The sequence below is a fragment of the Melanostigma gelatinosum genome (assembly GCF_949748355.1).
Source record: "Melanostigma gelatinosum genome assembly, chromosome: 7".
NCBI classification, from domain to species: Eukaryota; Metazoa; Chordata; class Actinopteri; order Perciformes; family Zoarcidae; genus Melanostigma; species Melanostigma gelatinosum.
The window spans coordinates 19,401,723-19,422,441 of NC_136640.1; the positions used below are offsets into that span (position 1 = coordinate 19,401,723).

Below are 20,719 nucleotides of genomic sequence, written 5' to 3' on the forward strand. Positions count from 1 at the left end.
CACATTTCAATCAATGATGTCACAGCAGGTGTTTTCCATCAGCTGGAAACATGGAGACTGAACTCATGTGGGTGTGGCCAGGAGTAAAAACATACCTGCTTGAAAGTTTTGGCTCATAGAAAGCTGGGCCTGCAGCTTGGATTGATTGGTAAATTGATGAACAACAAAGTCACCGCCCCATTTTTCATGCAATTCTGTCATGGTGTGCGTTGAGTATTAGAGCTCCACAGGGCCACGAGTAAGGATACACGTAGACCTTTTTAGTGCATGTAGCCTGCTGTCACTTTATCCATCTAATGGTGAAATAATAGTAATTGATCATTTACACAGTTTGTAGATGCTCCATTATTATTATTGGATTGCACCAAGGGTATAATTGGTAAAAGTTTGCATCAATCTGACCTACAAATCTCCAAAAATATATGTTTTATGTGAAGGCACGGAGGTTTAGCCTAATAATCCAGAGCAACAGTTCCAGGGTTGTTATTATTTTGAAAGTCTGTGGCAGAAGTAGTTTTCTTTTTACCCTGAACGATTTGACAGCGCTGACGGAGCCAAATGCGCGTAAAAGTTGTCCACTCCTCCTCCTCGTCCACGAGGCTCGTTTGGCTCCAGATATAAACACAGAGCTGCTCTCTGTCGGCGCTGCACTCCTCAGTCTCCTCTCAACCAGCGGGCAGTCTGCTCCAACAGGCCGAAAAACTGCAACAAACAAACAAACAAAGCAGGAGGGGACGATCTCTGCCATTTTCCCCAGGATGGAGGTAACAACTCTATGACTCTGAGCGCAGCTTTGTGTTCTAGCCTGTACTTTCAGGCCACTTGAGCAGATGTTTTTAACATTTAATGTGGTTTTGTGCAGCCATGTGTGGTTGGAATCAAAACATGCCCTCATAGGAGCTCAGTGAGTAACTGTGTAGTATATTTAATGGTCTGAGTATTCATGTGGTATTTCTGAAAGGACTAGGGCCTGTCTGTGCAACCGTTTAACAAATAATAATATTGCATTTGTGTCAGTATCTTACAACTATAAAGTACTATGCACGTTCAGTTGTGTTGGCTGCTCATCACTATAATAGTTCTTACTAATATTTCCTGTGTTTACCTCTTAACTCTGGCATTATATGTGATACTATGTTGTACTTATGACCAACATTTTATGTTTTATGTGAAAAGATGACTTTATTTCGCTTTCCTGAGGGTGTAGTTGTGTTGTCATCACACACGCAAACATGTCTCAACATAAATGTATGTTTGAGCATCCGGCTGATGGGGTTTGAAAGTAGGTTTGTGGTAACGACTTAACCACAGGGAGAGTGGAGGGAGCTGGCAGAGCATCTGTCACGAGCCAGTGTTTGTGCGCTGTGATGAACGTGTGAGGTAAATTTTCGTCTTCACTGTAATGCTGCATTTAAGTCTGAACATAGACAATTTCCCACCCATCGCACCCACAGCTGACGAGCCATGCTTTCTGTTCTCAAACCGCCCTTCACGCACTTACACTGGATTTAAAAGAAGGTGTTCTTCTTCATGGAACTGGAGGCCTGTCCAAGACCGTGTCTTCATCCAGGGTTTGTTTGCAGGTTTGTGAACTCCTCCCTGCAAAACAAGCTGTTCCCTCTGACTTCCAACATCTTTCTCCAGTGTTTAATGTCATGTGGCAAATAGGAAGAGAAACGCCCTTCTTCCCCCCCCCCCACCAGCATGTGACGGAGCACATTAGTAATCTGCCACAGAACTACTCTCTCATACTTACACCACCCAACGTTAGGACTCATTATGCTTTAGGCCAGTTCAGCTTGGATCTAAAAACGTATTCTTTTGCCAAAATTGAGAGACAAGAATTTGGACTGGGGAAAGATGAAAGATTGATAACTATTAAGATAGAGGGGGGGGCTTTTTTCTGATATAATTACACTTCCTGTGAGAAAACGCTGTTTTGAGAGAGAAAAACAAACCTGTGCAAGCAGCAAACTGAACACTGAGATGAAGAACGCAAGTTCAACTATTATCGGTGACTCCAGCTTTTTCTAGAAGAAGCATCACAAACCCAGCAAATCTCACAAGCTCAGTTTTAACAGTAGTCTAGCAAGTGATTTCGAGGTTGATGACAATGAGCAGCGCTGCAGCTGAATTCTTACTTGCCTCTTGTTAACTTTCTGATCTTGGTGAACAACTACCTAACCAAGGCCCGGTTAGAAATGTAAACATTGCTCAGGGATTTGAGAGTTGATCTCTCACCTGGAATGTATTCAGAAACATATTTCTGTTGAAGGTTTGGGTATAATGTGACCCTTCCAGCCACCGGGACTTTAAAACTTGAAGTAAAAGCTGTGGACGGCCCACTGAGTCCTGTCAGGTTCAGCTGTTTGATGTTTCAGACGGTCATCTGTCGGTGGTTTCCTGCAAAGTCGCTTTGGTGATGATGACACCCAAGCAATGCCAATTGAGTCTTGCAACATTCATGGGTAAAGTGAAATCTGTCAACTGGTTGTGCAACGGTATGTTGCTGCTGTTGGAGATGAAATTGATGTGACCGAATTGATTTCAGGGCCGGGCAATACATCCGTATTACATTGACACGAGACTCGATTTTTGATATTGTAATATGGCATGAGTGTTGTCTTTTCCTGCTTTTACAGAAAAGCGATGTATTCCTCTGAACTTACCAGACTGTTCTGTTATTTACCTTTTACTCACCATGTCCACATCCCTGATGGTTATTTTTTTTTTAAATGTTATTGTGTAAATATTTTGTAAAAGCACCAATGGTCAATCCTACAATATGGTCATAAAATCAATATTGAGGTATTTGGGGCAAACTGTCATGATGTTTAATTTTCTCCATGTCACCCAGCTCTACCTGAAACTGAGTCAGTTCTCCCAGATGTCAGGTGTTGGGAATGGAAGCCAACATCTGCTGCAGCGTCGGTTTTGAGTTTAATAGGCTGGTATTAAGCTACAGCTGTCCTCGACTAACTATCATACGATTATGACGACTAATCGATTGGTTTGATTTAAATCCGACAGCTCTGCAAAACTGAGTTTCTCATCAAAACTGAGTTTCTCAACAAAGAATCGCACAAAAGCACCACTGTAGTCTTGTGTTTACTAGACCAAAGTGACTAAAAAAGACTCACTCACCATCATTTAAATTGCGTAAGCTTTGCTCTTTGATGACATCACCTCTTGGTCTAAATTCTGCTGTGTTTCTAGCTAGCCTTAAGGAGAGTGACTCATTGGAAATTCTAAAATATTGTGTTTCCTGTGTTGCAACGACAGTGAAGTGGACAAACTGGACATTTTGTGTGTTTGTGCATGCACCTGAGGATTTACTGCGCATGTGTGTCGGCTTGTGGGCTGGGGTAGGGTGGGCGGGATGGAGATTTTCCTTTGATGGAAAAACAACACCACTGCTGGAGTGGATATTTGGGATTGCCTTGCCAACCATATGGTGTGCACATCTATTATGTAATCCATAGTAAAGTTAAGAGACCAATAAGAGAAGAACTGTCTGTACCAGCCAGACGTTTGCTAATGAGTTCGTATTTTCCCTATTTTGTTTTTACAACAGTATGTCATTTACTTACTTAGTGACACACTATTATTATGGACCAACAGTTCTATGCCGACTACTTAGCACTAAAACTACTTCTAGAACCACAAAAAGCAGTAGAAAGTCCAGTGTCTCAGTAAATAAATCGTCCTTTAAAGTGTTGTATGATGAAGACGCAGGCTAAAAGCATCTGCTGGGATTATGTTAAGAGCTTGTAAAAACAGGATATTATCGTGACTGATGCAGCCTGAGGTGTATATATGAAGCTGTGTGTGTTTCAGGCCCGTATGAATGGTTCACTCTGTCATAAAACAGACACCTAACTGACCGTGAAGCTCAGTGGAATTTAAAGCATCAAGGAAAGGCCACAAAACGTTACCACGCTCTCTACTTCAAGGTCTCGTTATAGCTGGATCTGTGATCCGAGGGTGTAAAATGTATCGATGTAATCTGATTTTATTAGCTTACAGAGTTCATTAAAGCGCTGCAGAGCCATGATCATTAGTGATGATACAGTGGGACAAACCTTTAGCATGTCATGTGATTTTTAAAAACTCAGATTCCACGAATGCTTCCTGTTGTGTGCGTGTTTTTTTTTTCTTTTTTTCAACATCCTGCAAACCACATCGTCTCTCTGATATTGTCTTTCTAGCATGTTTTCTACCTTACGTCCACTTATTTGAACTCAATCATCTTTTGTAACCAGCACTTATTATAGTTGCAAAATCAGTTTGAAAAGAGAAGCAAACAGCAGGAAGTGCAAAGTTTCTGCAGAATATTCACATTTTCACTGCAGTTCCTGCAGTTCGTCTTCACTGTTTCACAACATATTTAGTTTCCCCGGTGATAAAATTGAACTAGATTTGTGCGAAATGAACTGTTTCCATGTGAGCTAAGCTGCACTCAGCATGAAAGTAACATAAACCCACACAAGGTGACAGTCATTTCTGTTGACTGCTTTATATACTCTGGAGGCGATGACGTATAGTACAAGCTGAAACTTAGCAGGCCCTTATGAACAGATATATTTGCTTTAAAAAAGATAAGTAGCGCTCTGTCTTTTGGAGAGCGCAGTGTGCACAGACTGCATGAAGCATTTCAATTGTTTCCAGTAAATGTGTGATCGCCTGAAGTTAATCTCAAATATCATTCTGAAATATATCATTGGTTGTGTTATGTGTATGTCTTTCACCATCTAGTTTGTTGCCTGTATTTTACATCTTCTTGCTGACTTCTCTTGTGGAAACCTGGCTCATTGGAGGATATGTGAAACCTTTACGACCAATCAAATGCTCCATAAACCCTCAACATTCCATAGCTGCTTTTTATTGCAGAGCGGTTGTTGTTGTTGTTATCTTGTATATTGCTGCCCTCACGCTATACATGATGCAGTGTGAGTCCTGCTATCAGAGATGAGGTTGTGTCAGACCCTGCTCCTCCAGTGTGTGTGGGGCAGAGAGATAGCCTGGGTGGGAACTGAACTACAGACAAGATAGTGAGGAGGACTCTGTGATCTGTAAAAGAAAAACACACACGCTGTTGGCTCTTAAGGACGTTATGTCATGGATGGATACAGACTGAGACAGAGAGGCAGCCTGAGTCAGGCTTTAAGCGGTCTCAGACATCTGCAGTTTCTCAAACATGTTGAAATGAGTCAGTATCATGTCTACAAATGTGAGATTCGTGCAGATGGGATTTTTAGAGCCACACAGAGGAAGTGGAAACTCCAGAAAGAAACCAATATCCTCATGACTTTATAACTTACTTCCAAATCTGCCTGCAGACGAGTTAACCCGTACTGCCTGCACCTCCTCAGCCACCCTCTTCTATTTGGCATCTAGCTATGCTCTTTATTTCCTTTTTTAGGAGAAAGGAGTGCAAACACAATAAGTGCTGCAAGCGGCTTGTACTTTGCAAGCGCCATTTATTTTTTATTTTTCTTTCAAACCAAAGGTTTTGCATTTTGTGAAATATTGAGGTTAGGGTTTTAGGCTTAGAAGGCAGGTGCACGCTCAATATCAGGAGAGCGACTCTAGAGACAAGTCCACAGTGTCGGGGGGGGGGGGGGGCTTGGACTGTGACCTTAGCATAGGAAAGACAAACTAACCAGATCTTTTACTTAGTTACTATGGGGAACTTTTAACTGGTTGTGAAACAGTTACTGGTGATGTGTCTATGATGTACATAAGTTAACGGCGCCATCAGGGAGAAGATTGTCCCAGGCCGCATTTCCGGGCCCGCTGGCGGGAAGGGAGAGCCAGGACTGATAGGGGCAGACTGTCAGACCCTGCTGCAGTAAAATGAATGAAAAATACTCCATTCGGAGTCAAAGCCCTGGATTCAAAAATGTACTGCAATAAAAAGACAGACATTTTATCAGCAAAATGTATGCAAGTACCGAAAAATAGAACTACATGGAGAGCGGTCTCTTTCAGAGAGTATATTGCATCCTAAAGTAGCACTGCACTAAGCCTGCCGGGGATGAATGGATGCCAAACCCTGTGGCGATGAATCTGTGCAGGGCTTGCACAGCGTTGTCGTGGGGAACGTGCAGGGCTTTACTGTATGAAGTCATCCCACGGCTGTTCTTTTCAGCCGCCCTCCACGACAACTATCTGATCCACTGTCCAGATGTTTTTTTTGTCTTTGTGATTGCTGGATCAGAGAGGATGAGAATACCAGAACACCATGTAGAATCCCCAACAGATGCTTGTATCTCAGTTGTTCTTGCTTAGCCTCAAAACACTTTGAGCATGTACTGTCTGCTGTGAGCTGTTTACATTTGTTATCTTTTCTTACTCCCCAGTCACTCTCCATAACCCCGCCTTCTCATTGCACAACAGTTCAGACCATCTCAGGCAGGCTACTGTAGTTATCACATTGAAATATCACGCTACATTCCACGAGCAAGCCCGGCTCCGTCGTCTGTTCTCATATCGTCATCGTTTGCCAGTCAAATTGCAGTTAAACAGCATCTCTCTAAAGCCTCTTGGGGTCTTGACTCATTTGTTGTTGCATTTGTCACACTTAAGAAATATTTCCATCTTTGGAATTATAACTTTGTCAGCAGCTTTCTGTTCCCCGGTCATCTGGATTTATTTTTCCTCTCTCTGGATGCTTATTATTTTGTTGCATATTTGTTGCCCAACCCTACAGTACATGTGTCTGCAGCACCTGCCATTTCCGTTGAGGCAGAGGCAGCAATGTCTGGTAGATGAGGGTGTCTATTTGCCTCACCCCTCTGCTTGAGGGCCTTTCCAGTGTGCTTCTACACACACGCTACACCACATGCGAAAACACACAAAGTCAGTGCCAGCCAGGGCAGCGGAAAAGTGAGATATTCAGATGTGGTCTGATCCAAAAACACATGTTTTCCTGGAAAGGCAGCGAGCGAGAAAGGTGCCTTTCCGCTCTCTTACCACTTAACAAGTGCCGGCAGAAGGTAGCTGCTCACTACGGTGTTGTTTTACTCCTGGCAGAACACGCTGACTTGTCAAAACAGAAGTCTGTAGACACAAACTGAAGCCATTACGCTCGGTGAACGTGCTTGCTCAATACCTGTGCTTTGGTTTGCTTTGCTTTATTTATGTTCACATTCACTGATTTCCTCACCGCTGGAGAGTTTACGAGGATTAAGAGTTCCTAGAGAAGAGTTAAAGATCCTCGTCTTCATCAGCTCCACGGTGGATTACATGGCCTGTTCTCTGACCGCCGCTGTTCTATCCAGCAGATATGTTTGGATTTAGAGAGACTGCTATCATGTGCTTCTGCTCCCCTGCCTCTGGACATTGGAATAACAGGAACGGACAAAAGCGGGCTTTGTGTGGTCTGTTTGTCTCTGTGTTCTCGCTCCACATCTGCCGGTCACACGGTTCACCTCGTGTCTCCCTCCGCAGCTTGGAAATGAAGACGCTTGTTTGGATTAACCTTTACTCATACCCTTTTCTTTGCAGGTGTGGTCATGTGCCTTCTCAGCCATATTGGAAAAAAATGTTTTGTTTTTAGCTCAAATGGCTAAAAACAGCTGATCACATCTTTAAAGTGTACTCTTCAGTAGGGCTTGGTGGTATGGTTATATACAGCGTACTACATGAGATTTGTCCTCCATCCATTTATTATTTCTCGTTGTATCAGGTCTTTAGACCCTTCCTGTCGAATTTCTTGAACGCAGCATTATTTTGGTGACATTGGTGGGGAAGACGCATGCACTGCTTTCTGCCACAGTGTCCTCGTACAACGACTGCTATGAGACACCACAACCACAGGGTCACCAAAGTCGGCCACTCAGCAGTTTCACTTCATTACTCAGATGAACCTCAACGGTATTAATGTCTCCTGATTATTCAAAGTAAAAATGTTTCCGAGAACAGTCCACTAAGTCTGTACTGTATGTGTGACTGTAAAGCCAGCAACAGCCAAAGGGTCTGTTTCCATGGCAGTCAGAGTTCAGAAATAGCTTGTTTCTTTTTAGCGTCGACACAGGCCCGTTTTTGGAAAACTTTAAATCACATGGGTGCTTTGAGAACCTTTTTTTTTTTTTTTTTGCTCTCGTAGTTCCTTGTTTAGACATGCTCAATTTCTCTGTATACCGGATTACAGTATGTTTCAGATGCGGTCTAGCATATCCAGGGACGCTCTCTCTTAGGAGCTGAGGGGCTACAGAGCAGAGCTGTGATCCGGGCTGCCTGCACAGCTCTGGGGCTTTTTCCCAGGCCTGGAGGCCCAGAAATAGAGCTTGCCCTGCTCTCTCCTGCAGTGAACCAAAGTTTCCCACTCTTCTACAAAGCTTGGGGTCCCAGCTGAGTTTAACATGAGCAATACTGATAACCAGCCCAAGGCCTTGTATGGCTCATTGGAATAATGTCTCTTTTGTCGTCTCAGGGAATCAGTTGGTGAAATGAATTGAGAGAACAATATGCTCATTTTCAATGAAAGACAAAGGCAAAAAGGCTAATTATTACATTTGTTTAAATTTCTACGTTTTGTATTTATTATATATTTAGCATAATGCTGCTGACAATGTCTCTCTAAAAGGTTCTTTTTTAAAAATCATAGCAGATAAAAAGCTTGCAACAAACTATGCTAGAGTGTAGTTCTGAAGTGACATTTTGATACTTGTGATACATCCTACAACATTTGAATCTCTCACCTCTCTATACTGTGAGCGTGGTCCGTGTATTTGAAGTCATGTTGGAGACATTATTTTCTTTCCGAATGTAGAAATAAGTTTTCTCTCCAAAATTAGTTTTTTTATATTCTATTAAATCATATGTCTGTGAATAGAAGTAACTCAAAGTAAACATTGTATGTTTGAGGGTGCTGGTAGACTGCCCTCCTGTGTGTCATTTAATTAAAGTTAAACATTTTGTTTTTCTTTTCTTCGACCAAAACACCTGAGCAGCGTTTCAAACATCCTTTTGCCTGCACTGGCGTGACTACAGTTTGCGCTCTGAAGGAGGCATTTGTTTTTGATGGACAGGAAAGAGTTAAACAATTGGAGGTTGCAAAATAATGGGGCGGCGGTTGGTCCCTGGTGATTACTATTTATCATGGATGAGAAAGGAGAACTCAGGAAAAGGGTTGGGATGTAGATTAGGACGCAGAGACGCGTCAACAGAGGCACCGCGGGGCGAGCTGATGCTGTAATACGTTTGGGTGGAGGGAGCAAGGTGGTGAGGTCATGTTGAGAACAAGGGGAAGAAGGAAAACAAAGCTGGTGATTAACATGTGGAATGTGTGCATCTGTGAAGTTCGTGAGATCCATGGGCTAAAACTGTGCAGGGAGGGAAGGAACCGAGAGTGCACACACCCAGGAAATGTGAGGAAAAGGCATGAGCCTTTTAGTGGTCAATTAAAGTAGGATGGAAATGAGATGTGGCACCAAAGCCAGAAAGGGAGGAGCACCACAAGCCGTGACTGTACAATGCAAATCAGGACATGGACTATCTGCACAGTCCTGACACATCTGGACATCAAAATGTCTGGACCCATTCACAGTCCAAATACTTGGCACAAAAACAGCTAGAACCTGGAAAACGGAGTTCTTTTCAAGGCTCATGCACGTTACAGCCGACGGCCGACTTATCACTGAGGCCACAGATATGTGGAGTGAGTCAATGGTCATGAAAGGGCAGCGCGGAGGAGGGAAGTTTAGCAATCGGCTCGGGAATAGCGGGAGAGACAGAAAGTAAAGGGGCCGGGAAGTGATGAGAGTGTGAGGCTTCATAGACTGCTGTCACAGGCGTGATGCTGAACAGCTGTGGAGAGGGAGAGGGGCTCACTTCCTGTGCTCACTTAAACATGCTTTTTATGACTGTACTTTAAGGAAACACAGCAGTGCTGGAGTTAATACTGACATTTCTTACCAAAGATATTAAAATCGGCATTTGAAAAATGGCTCAATGCGTCATCTGCTGTTTTAAATCAGCCCTGCATCTTACCAGACCAATGCTGCAATGGAGTAGACCGTTCTCTATCATATTCATATTTAAGAAAAAGAATGTTAATGCTGTCAAATCAGTCACTGAGCAACTCCTGTCAACACCCCGCCGCCCTCCTTATTTTTTTTGTGCAATGGTAGGCGTTAAGCTCAGACCTGGGGGTGAACTGACACTTTAAGACAATGTATTGTTTCCATGTTTGTACCAGTCTTTGTCCAGCAAGTCAGTGCCCCAAAAGGGTTTGTTGGCATGCCATGCATGTGTTCTTAACATTCAATGAAACTGGCATTTGTTTGAAAGTTCTACACTTTACTCTCAACTCACGGGATGCAGTACTTTAATTTTAAAATGTGACCAACAAAACTCAAAACATAGTGTTTGATTGGATGTCTTTCTTCTCTAATAGGATTCTCCATCCAAGCCATCTGTGGCTGAGCTGGCTGGAAGGTTCAAAGGTCACATTCTACCGATGCCCACCTCAAATAACGAGGTGCTTCATTCATGTCTTATATCTTACAGCATCCATGCAAAAATATACAACTAATTTTTTGTTTAGCTGCCCTAGAACTCAAATAGAGTAGTTTTTATTTACTCCTCCTTTCTGGTTATAGTTGCCATTTCGAAGACGACCCCCATGTTCCCTAAAGTTGCAGAACCAAAAAGATGATAGTCAACCAGATGTAAGTCATTTTCTTACTTCACTTTTATGTGCTACTAATGTGTTTTCTTCGCATACAAAGAGTCTCCAGAAAACAGGCTTGGATTTGTTTACTGTGCAATTTCATTGCAACCTCACAATTTCATCACAGTAGAGAGAGTACTGTTGCCCAAATGGACAATCTGTCTGTTTCTTTCTTCTGCCTACACATTGGGAAAGTGGTGCTGCTTTTTCTTCCAGTGAAATCAAAACAAATATTGACATGGGCAAACAAATCACGCAAACGTATCCCATTATAGCAGTGCAAAAATGTATACATCACAGGCATGAACGGCAAAATATAACAGTATTTATTTAATACCAATCCATTTTCCGTATTCGTACGTGCTTGTATGGCCCGGTATACTAGTCTACAATGACAGTACACATTGTAAACAAAGTGGAAGTATCGCACAAGATATTAGCTTTCAATGGTTTAAATGGGGGTTGTGATGATTTTGCGTATTTGTCTTTTCATTAATTCTGGTCCGACTGTGTTCTCTTCCAGAAAACTATCGTCTCACCAAATCCCTTTAAGATGAAGAACTCCGCCATCATTGAGAAACTCCAGGTAGATGCATCATTCAACATGTGAATATTTTGTGAGGGGAAACGAATGCTCGCCTCACCAATGATGTCATAACAGGATGTAGTAAACGGGCAGAAGTAGTCGGGAGCGTGCATCATCAGGCGATGTGAGGCATTACTGCCATCCACTGCTGGTGCCTGAGCTGTGAGCACGCTGAGAAAAAGGGGAAGGGCTTGTCCCTGATGCCACAATCGGCTCAGATTAATGATCTAATGGGATCACGGGTCACTCATCCTGGTACAAACCCGCCACCATCCGTCCATTAGTTAGCGATCCACACGGTGGGCAGCCATGGGACAAGAGGGCTGCCGCTTCTCCTTCTTCCTTTTCTCCCCAGTGCAGGTAGGATGCTCTAAACTTCAACAGTGGTTTGGATGCCAACCCCAGATGTGGTGTGCTTTAGTTCTTAGACTGAATGTGACAGGTGTAGTTTGTGACACGTAAGGTGCAATTTCCGGCCGTGCTCCTAGCAGCCGCGTTTCCAAAGTAGGAGGCAGAGCCATGCTCTTTTTCACACATTAAACACGTTTAATGAAAGCCATTGTTTTGACAATTAAGTTTTGTCAGGAACACAATGCACGAAGGAGATTACAGTGTCCAGGCTTCAGGATCTTCCTTTCCCACTGTAGGCCAATCTTGCCCTGTCACCCACTGCTCTGCTGCCTTCACCCAACAAGAGTCCCGAGGTGAAGCTCCAGCCAGCACCGTTGTCCCCGATCACACCCTGCAGCCCGCGGAGCCCCCTGAGCCCCACCCTGCGGCCCTCTCACCCGTCCAGTGAAGAGGAGGATGCCGTCTGCTTCGACAGCCCTCCTGAAGGCGCCCCGCTGCCGAGCATCAACAAGGTAAGCATATGGGTACACACAATAGAACAAAGAGATCGAAGCTATTCATTCCATCTTCTGTGGGACTAGTGTTGTGGTATGATTGTATGGTGTTGAAGAAGAACCTAGATCATGTTATGTTCATTTGTAAGCATTTTTCAGCAGTTAGTACTCGTGTGTTTCTCATGTTTGCGTGGGGTTTTTGCACAAGTTCCGAGTCGCGAAAGGACAAACATGAGCTGTCACATTGAGGCCCCTGAAATGATTCTCACGCTATTCCTGTCACAGCCGGACACATGGTCCCTGTCCCCGCTGACGTGCTTCTCAGCGGGCGTTCTGCATCTTCTGTTTAAGCAGGCCTTGGATAAACTGGAGCAAGATGCCCCTGTAGTGCATGCGTGCCGCTGGAAGGGGGATTGAAGATGTAATCCCCTTAGCCTAGTTAGAGGCCCTAGGTACCATTTTGTGCAGTGTTCGCACGCACATACTAAGACGTGTACCGAAATAATTTGATGGTACAAATCTACATAACTATGTCAGCAGGGGACTATAATCCCATACAAGGGCTGGGTAACTGCATTGAACAAATCAACAACTGGATGTGCCAGAATGTTCTTCAATTGAACAAAGATAAAACAGAAGTAATTGTTTTTGGTACCAAGGACGAACAATTGAAAATCACCGCTCAGCTTCAATCACTGATGTTAAAACCCACAAACCAAGCCAGAAATCTAGGTGTAGTTATGGATTCAGACCTCAACCTGAACAGCCATATCAAGACAATTACAAAATCAGCCTACTATCACCTGAAGAATATATCAAGGATTAGAGGACTTATGTCTCAACAGGATTTGGAAAAACTTGTCCACGCATTTATCTTCAGCAGACTGGACTACTGTAACGGTGTGTTTACAGGTCTCTGTAAAAAGTCCGTCAGAAAGCTGCAGCTGATTCAGAACACTGCAGCTCGAGTCCTCACTAAGACCAGGAGGGTGGACCACATCACTCCAGTTCTGAGGTCGTTGCACTGGCTTCCTGTCCAACAAAGAATTGACTTTAAAATCCTGCTGTTGGTTTACAAAGCACTGAATGGTTTAGGGCCAAAATACATCTCTGATCTGCTGCTACCTTATGAACCATCCCGACCCCTCAGGTCATCTGGGACCGGTCTACTTTCTGTTCCCAGAGTCAGAACTAAACATGGAGAAGCAGCGTTCAGTTTTTCTGCTCCACATATCTGGAACAAAGTCCCAGAAAGCTGCAGGTCTGCTGAGACCCTCAGCTCATTTAAATCAAGATTGAAGACTTTTCTGTTTGCTGCTGCCTTTAATTGAACCACATTCAATTCATATATTCATCAATTTCCTGCATTTTACTACTGCATTTTATTTCTTGCACTGTTTTTTAATGTTTTAATGAATGTTCTTAATTGTTTTTAAATCTTTTCTTTTGCCTTGTGTTTTGATGCTTTTAATGGTTTTATGTGAAGCACTTTGAATTACCTTGTTGTTGAAATGTGCTATACAAATAAACTTGCCTTACGGAATAATTGACACTGCATATAGATTCTTAGCTGTCTTATAGATCTAAGTTTGTATTTTATTTTGTTAACAAACATGATATAAAGTCCCTGCTGGTTCTTACACTTCTTATCCACACAGACTCGTGCACGGCTATCATTCAAAAGACGCCCGCCCACGAGACAGCACAGGAGGTCAGCTGGAGAGGAGGCGGGAGCCTCCGGGAGTGATCTGTCCCCGTGTGAACTGTACAGACAAAAAGAAAATGGGGACACTGACCAGGTTTTCAAATACGGACAGCCGGCAAGTCTGAAAGAAGCTGAAGAGAAAGACGGGGACTGTGAAAAAACAGAGGATGTGGTAGCTGAGAGTGACCCAGATGACAGGGGAGATCCGGGGTCGGAGCAGGAAGCGAAACAAGCCCAGAACTTGAAGGCTTTGGAGGAGGAACAGCAGCCTTCAGAGCCTTGCCCTGCCGAGCAGACAGAGGGCCATGTTAAGACAAAGGAGGAGGAGGACATGCCTCTGGAGGAGCACCAAGGAGGAAATGACATGGTGTGAACTGTGAATGTTTACTTTAAGAAAAAAAAAAAAGTGTACATATATATACACATATAATTTTACTGAATAATTTATTCAGTGCTTTGATTAAGAGAACTCTTTAAATACTCCACGTTAATCAGTTTTAAATGTCTTGGTTCCTGCTCTTTTTTTAGTCCCTCTGTCGCCCTCTCCTGGCCGTCTACAGAAACAGGTCCATGACTGGAGAGTTAAGAGAAGCAGCTGTTCTCTGCACATGGAAACAAGCCTCAAAGTTGATACTGTATCCGCTATCTGGAAATGTGTTTCATATTTTATCAAGTCTGCATAGACAGACTTCTGCTTTCAGTTTTTTTTTTTTCTTGAGCAAATTTAAAGACATTATTAAGAGTGCAATTCCATGTCAGTGGATGTGGAAGGGCTCGGCTCCTCGGCTATTATGCACAGAAATGTGAAGACAGCAAACCGCTTCCTTCTTCTTTCAGAAAACAAGTTGACATTGCATGTGTATGGTCATGATTTGTGGGGTTGTAAGAATCATGAGTCAAACTGATTCTGGTGGGCCAGTCAGTAAATAAATACTTTAATGCTGAGTATCATCTGCCCATTTTCAACCTGAGCAGAGGTCTAATCAGAACAACTGTGTGAAAAGCAAGAGAACATAAAACACATGACATGATTTCAAAGGAATCTGAATATTTATAAAATCGAATTACTTTGATATATCTACTTATGATCTGCTCTTCTTTGGACAAAATGTGCCTGGGCGTTTCTGAGGGCACTTACAGCATGGTATGAAAAGCTGGTAAAATAAACAAACGAAACAATTGTTGACATCTGTTGCCCTCTACTGGTGATTGTTTAGAAACGCAGCAATTGCAATAAGGGTCAAATGTATTTCTGTCCTTATGGTCCCCTGTAATTTGTACTTTACCCAAAATGTGCAATTTAACTTGGATGTGTATCTCATGTCAAAAATGACCTTGAGTTCGTTATCCACAAGCCTACGTTTTATTTTGATGGCAAGTCCTTTTAAAATTGTTGTTTTGTTTTATAGTGTAGCAGCAAGTGAGTGCAGGTGCACTATAAACTTATATCCCTCACTGTGGAAGGTGTGTGACTTTCCGGTTTAATTTAATTGACCGATATGGCTGATAGGCTACTTTGTGTTTAGGCCTCTGTAATTACCTTAATATATTCAACATAATTCAGATATAATATCAAAATATTAATATCATCGGCATCTTGACTGAGGACTTGCATTTGACAAATTCAAAAGAGCAAGACAACGTTCTCCAACAGGCATGTTGACTCTTCATACGTCAGCTTTTATTTGGTTACGCAAATAATCATAACGTCATCGAAGCATTTACCTGGGAAGAAGAAACTTCATGACTCCGCGTGCATATTACAAATACATACAGGCAAAAAAGTTACCTACGGTACGAATGAGTGTTTACACTCCGTTTCCGTTCTATTTCCTTCATACCGTGTCCAAACAAAGGCCGGCGGTGAATCGTAGTGCAGTCCCTACATTCCAAGGAACGTCGGATGTGTGTCATGTCGTCCCATAACTGTCAACGTTTCCTCCCACCCACGTTTCTTCTCCTGACAACACCTTGCGAGGTCAGCTGCACCGAAACTTGAAGAAGCTCACCTGGCTGGGAAAGAACGAGCAGAAGAAACGAATGGCTTCGTCTGGGGAAAGTTAAAAAGAATACATTTAGACAATGTCTCGCGACCTGCTGTTTTTGATGAGTTTTGCGCCGCACCTGTGACGTTTACTGCCTCGCAGTTTCATTATTTAAAGTTATAGCTCATAGGCACTTCCGGGTTGGGATTTTAGCTAGGATTACGAAACTCCTATTTGGGAGTTCGAAACAACCCAGCATGGAAATTGAGCTGCAGCCCATCAGGGAGAATGGGAACGATGGCGCAACATATTCTGCTAATGAACGGGTGAGTTAATAATAGTTAATAACAAGAGAGTTTATGTTTAGCCTGACTGATTATAATAAGAGTGATAATAATAATAGTAGTATTAGTCATATCTTATAATAAAAAAATGTTATAATACCACTTCTGTATGTATTGTTACTTGTATTTACTGTGAGGAAACTTATCTTTAGTGGCATCATTTTGCACAAAACATCCCATTGTGGATAGCGTTATTTCCCAATACTTGGCTGCTCCTAGGTGGCAGCAGGTAATGGAGCTGGTGGGGCCTCCAGGATCCCTGATGCAACAGAGACAGACGGGTTGCTCTTTGGACAGGTGAGCTCCCATCAAAGCATGTGCTCCTTTGTTCAGATTTACAGTCTGTTCAAGATATTAGAATAACACATATATTCAGTTTATCATGCATTTTCCATTTCTGTGTAATAGACACAAACGAAAGCAGCACTCGTTTCTGAGGAAACAACTTCTCTTAGTCACTCATTCTCTGCACTTCTGGATGTGAACGAATCGACACACTGTTCCCTAGAACAGATGACATTCCTAGTAAAGGGAGGGAAGTAACTTATGTCTGGTGTGTCAGCCTACCAGTTGTAACGGGGAGACCGTGCCCTCTGGCCATACAACAGAAGCTCAAAGGACTCTGGGAAATACATTCTGTCCTCGAAAGGTATGCATACTTTTACTTAAAATAAGTGTTGTGTTTCTGGGGCTTTTCCTTCCACGCCTGGAATAAAAGAAGAGTAACTTTTCTATTATGCCTCGTGTAATAATTCATTGAGTTACTTTCCCATCCAGCCAAATAGTATCAAATTTAAACCCACATAGGGTGCGGCCCCGTTGACGAAGTATTTTCATGATGCTTTCAGATGAACTCCGTGTGCAGGATGAGCCGAGAGAGGGTCAGACTGTTGCTGATCATCGTCTGTATCGTTGTCCTCATCTGTGCTGTGATTGGGATTTCGCTGGCCATGTGTGCAGGTAAGGTTGCATGATGTGTGTGTTAGATGATGCTGCGTTTATTAAAGAATACCAGCATAATCAAAGTTAAGGGCAGGTTTCAAAGTTTGATAAAGTACTTTGAGCTTTACTAAGGCAATTTATCACAGTGTAGAGCGCAAGCGTTGCAAGGTTATGGCCAGCTGAAGGCCAAAGTGTGAGTTATTTTGAAATGCTCATGCGAGAACACATCAACATTTACAGAAGTGTAAAACAGTTCAAAGCGGATGATAACATTACGTGCTGATGCTTTGACCAATTTCCTCTTTGAGCAGCGATCCACGTGGACGGGGATGACAACTTTGACAGTTCGTCGTTTAAAGTTCCTCGGTCTTTCAATGGGAGCTTCCAACTGCCCAATCGGGTCTTCACGGAGGAACTTTCCACACTCTCATCCAATGAAAGCCAAGCACTCGCTGCTGACCTTCAAGAAAAGGTTTGTGTCGATTATGAGCATGTATTTCAAATCATGTGCTTAATAAATATAAATTAATTGATTGTATTCATAACTCGGTATATAGGAGCAAACATACGGACTTTGGAATACGCTGACAAACATTATTCCTTTATTTTGCTCAAGCATCAGTTAATTAATGGTAATAGAAGGGAATAGTTATGCTATTAAGGCACGGTACGGCCATCTTTTTTACATTAAATAGCACATTCATTACAAGTAATATCAATATGCTTTACATTAAAACAAGTAATGTACAGAAGAACATGATGAATAGCATAAGATAATGCAACAAAAAATATTTGAAAAAGGTGTATTTCCTTCCAATGCCGATTCATTAAAACATTAAACCCAGAGTTACTCTGTAATCACATTTATATAATATAAGTTTTTAATATAAGAGAGCTGCATAGCCGACTTCATCCACACCTCACAATAGCAGCTGTGTAGTATATAAAATGTAACTTCTGTCACTTCCAAGTAAGAAACACCTTCTAAACTGGGACAGTTTTTCCACAAGCTTCGCATAACAAAACGCTGCTGATAGCTGCTGGTCCTGAAAGCCCTCTCCTAAGTGACAGTAGTTTAGTCTCGGCCTAAAAGGTTGCGCTCTAATTGTTTGCCTCTGCATGTGTGGGTTCCTGTCCCACGCAGCTGGATGGCCTCTACAGATCCTCCCCTGCCCTGGGACGGTACTTCTCCGCAGCAGAGATACAGGCTTTCAGGTGAACAACCATCACCCTCACATGCAGTGTTCATGAACTACATTTATTTTCACCTCTGCTACATGATTTAGCCTTTTTGTGGTTTGTAAAAATGTGTGAACTTTTGTTTTACGCTCCCCACAGGAACGGGTCAGTCATCATCGCTGACTACCAGCTGATGTTTGTCATGCCTGAAGAGCAGCAGGATCAGCTGAGAAACTTCACCCTGAGCAGGGAGATGGTGTACAACGTGTTCAGACAGTTCCTATACGACCAGGTGGCAGATGAGTCGGGCCAGATGTACATTGCTCCAGTTTCCCTCAACATGTTTTAAGACTCTAGAAAAACTGGTCTCTCTCGCTTTCTTTCTCACTGGAGTGAGACACTCCTACAGTGAGGGGGTTGTTGGTGTCAGACTCCTGTGTGATTGTCCCATGGGTCTGCAGAAATGTTGCATTGTGATGCGTCTTTACCACAGGAAGCCACGCGGCCACGGTTACACAAAAGCCTCAGGTCATATGTCTGATCCCATTGTGCGGTCTGTTTAAAAGGCTTTTAAGATTGTTCTTATTTCAATCAACAGTGCATGACCTCTCGGGACTCAAAATAGACTTATATTGTCTAACTGAGTGGTTTCACTCACTCAAAAGAAAATAAGTGTTTTATCGAGTGTATGAAATACATTTTTTCCATATTGAATTGGAGACTTTATTACTGTGCCTTGTTTAACTGCAACTGTAAATGTCAATGCTGTAATTATTTATATTCATTCCCTGACTATCATGTATGACCATTTGTACAAAACCTGTGCCTGAAATTGTTTTTAAAAAAAAAATAGAAATACATGTGTTTATATTTGCATATCTGTGCTGTTATTTCCCGTCATCGGACATTATTTGCAAACCAAACTGTGGAACATTTGCCTATAGAGCAATAAACACTGCGGAGAACTGCAGTGATCATGTCAACATATATATACATATATATATATATATATACATATATATATATATATACATATATATATATATATACATATATATATATATATATATATATATATATATATATATATATATATATATATATATATATATGTATATATATATATATATATATATATATGTATATATATATATATATATATATATGTATATATATATATATATATATATATATATATGTATATATATATATATATATGTATATATATATATATATATACTTTATTCATCCAATCAATTTGTTTGTCAGTCTTCCAATAAGATTACAGCTGTCATTAATGTTTGTGGCAAAGTATCTGGTCACAAACAGACATTCTTCACATGCACTACAGGGTTATTATAGGCGTCCCCTCAGCTGGTTGTGCTCCATACAAGGCTTCATGGAAAGAGCTTAAGTTTGAGTCATTTTTATGGTAAGAACTCACCTGGTAAAGGTTTGAATAAAATAACCATGTAATATAATTTATAAGGCCTATTATTTCTAAAATACAGAATATTTTTACAGATACATTAATTGTCAGAGCTGAACGTCAGAGTTATTCAGTTACAGTATAACTAATCAGAGTTATCGTTTCTACAATGGACTCAATACAAGAAGATATATGTTGGAAACAAGTATAGCATTGACATATAATTGACATTTGAAGATACATTTTTGAGTTTTGAATAGCAATATATTATGATTCAGACAGCACTGCACATAAAAAAGATCTAACCCCACAGAGAACCAGCCGAGTTTTATTGAGGACCTAATACTGGCTATTCAGAAAAAGCACAATTAGAATTTGAAAACATTATTGTGTATGACATGAAGTCCTAATTTGTATTCAGAATGAGCTGCTGAGCATGTTGTGACCCTGGGCCACCTTTTCCAGAAGGGGAGATGTATTTACACATGCAGTCCTGGCTGCATGACAGTCAGATGCTGGTGAAAAGATCAAGTTTAAACAGCAGTGCATCAGTGGAATCCAAGAGATTTCGACAGTTTATTACTGTACATAAAACCAGATCACGCCACCTGCTCTATGAAACCTTCAAATAGTGCAAATGTTGGGATAAACAAGAATAGATTTGACTAGACTGGATTCATTGATTTTAAATGGACAACTTGAATTGACTTAAGCGGCTGCAGGTATTCAGAGTTCAGAAGAGTTTCTGCATGTGTCTGTCTCTGTTAAAGTAAACACTTTCTCTAACAATAATCGTCTGAATCCAGATTAACTATAATAAGCCTTGTGAGCTTCGATAGCCACCACTGCCTGTCCTTTATCGAACTCATGATCCTCTGAGGTTGGCATGCAACGTCACTAGAACTGGTTAAACATGTATTCATCCATTGTGGATGTGTGTGCAGAGTTGTTATATATTCTATTGACTCAAAGTCTGTCACAGATCATATCTATTCGATAAAAATAGTACATGAAGCAGATTTTCAT

The 20,719-nt window shown here is 41.8% G+C and overlaps 2 protein-coding genes across 2 annotated transcripts; both read left to right on the forward strand.

Annotated features, from left to right (window-relative positions):
* The first annotated feature begins 630 nt into the window (after nt 1-630).
* On the forward strand, nt 631-14,759 carry LOC306780237 (capZ-interacting protein). Its single transcript, XM_079272525.1, has 6 exons — nt 631-764; nt 10,403-10,486; nt 10,608-10,676; nt 11,202-11,264; nt 11,912-12,127; nt 13,768-14,759. Exons 1-6 carry the CDS (start codon nt 759-761, stop codon nt 14,185-14,187), a joined length of 858 nt encoding a protein of 285 aa, XP_079128651.1. The 5' UTR covers nt 631-758; the 3' UTR covers nt 14,188-14,759.
* A 1,039-nt stretch (nt 14,760-15,798) lies between these two features.
* Nucleotides 15,799-19,078, forward strand: c15h3orf52 (chromosome 15 C3orf52 homolog). Its single transcript, XM_079272534.1, has 7 exons — nt 15,799-16,125; nt 16,363-16,440; nt 16,706-16,792; nt 16,992-17,103; nt 17,397-17,557; nt 18,230-18,300; nt 18,424-19,078. Exons 1-7 carry the CDS (start codon nt 16,057-16,059, stop codon nt 18,611-18,613), a joined length of 768 nt encoding a protein of 255 aa, XP_079128660.1. The 5' UTR covers nt 15,799-16,056; the 3' UTR covers nt 18,614-19,078.
* Nucleotides 19,079-20,719: the final 1,641 nt, after the last annotated feature.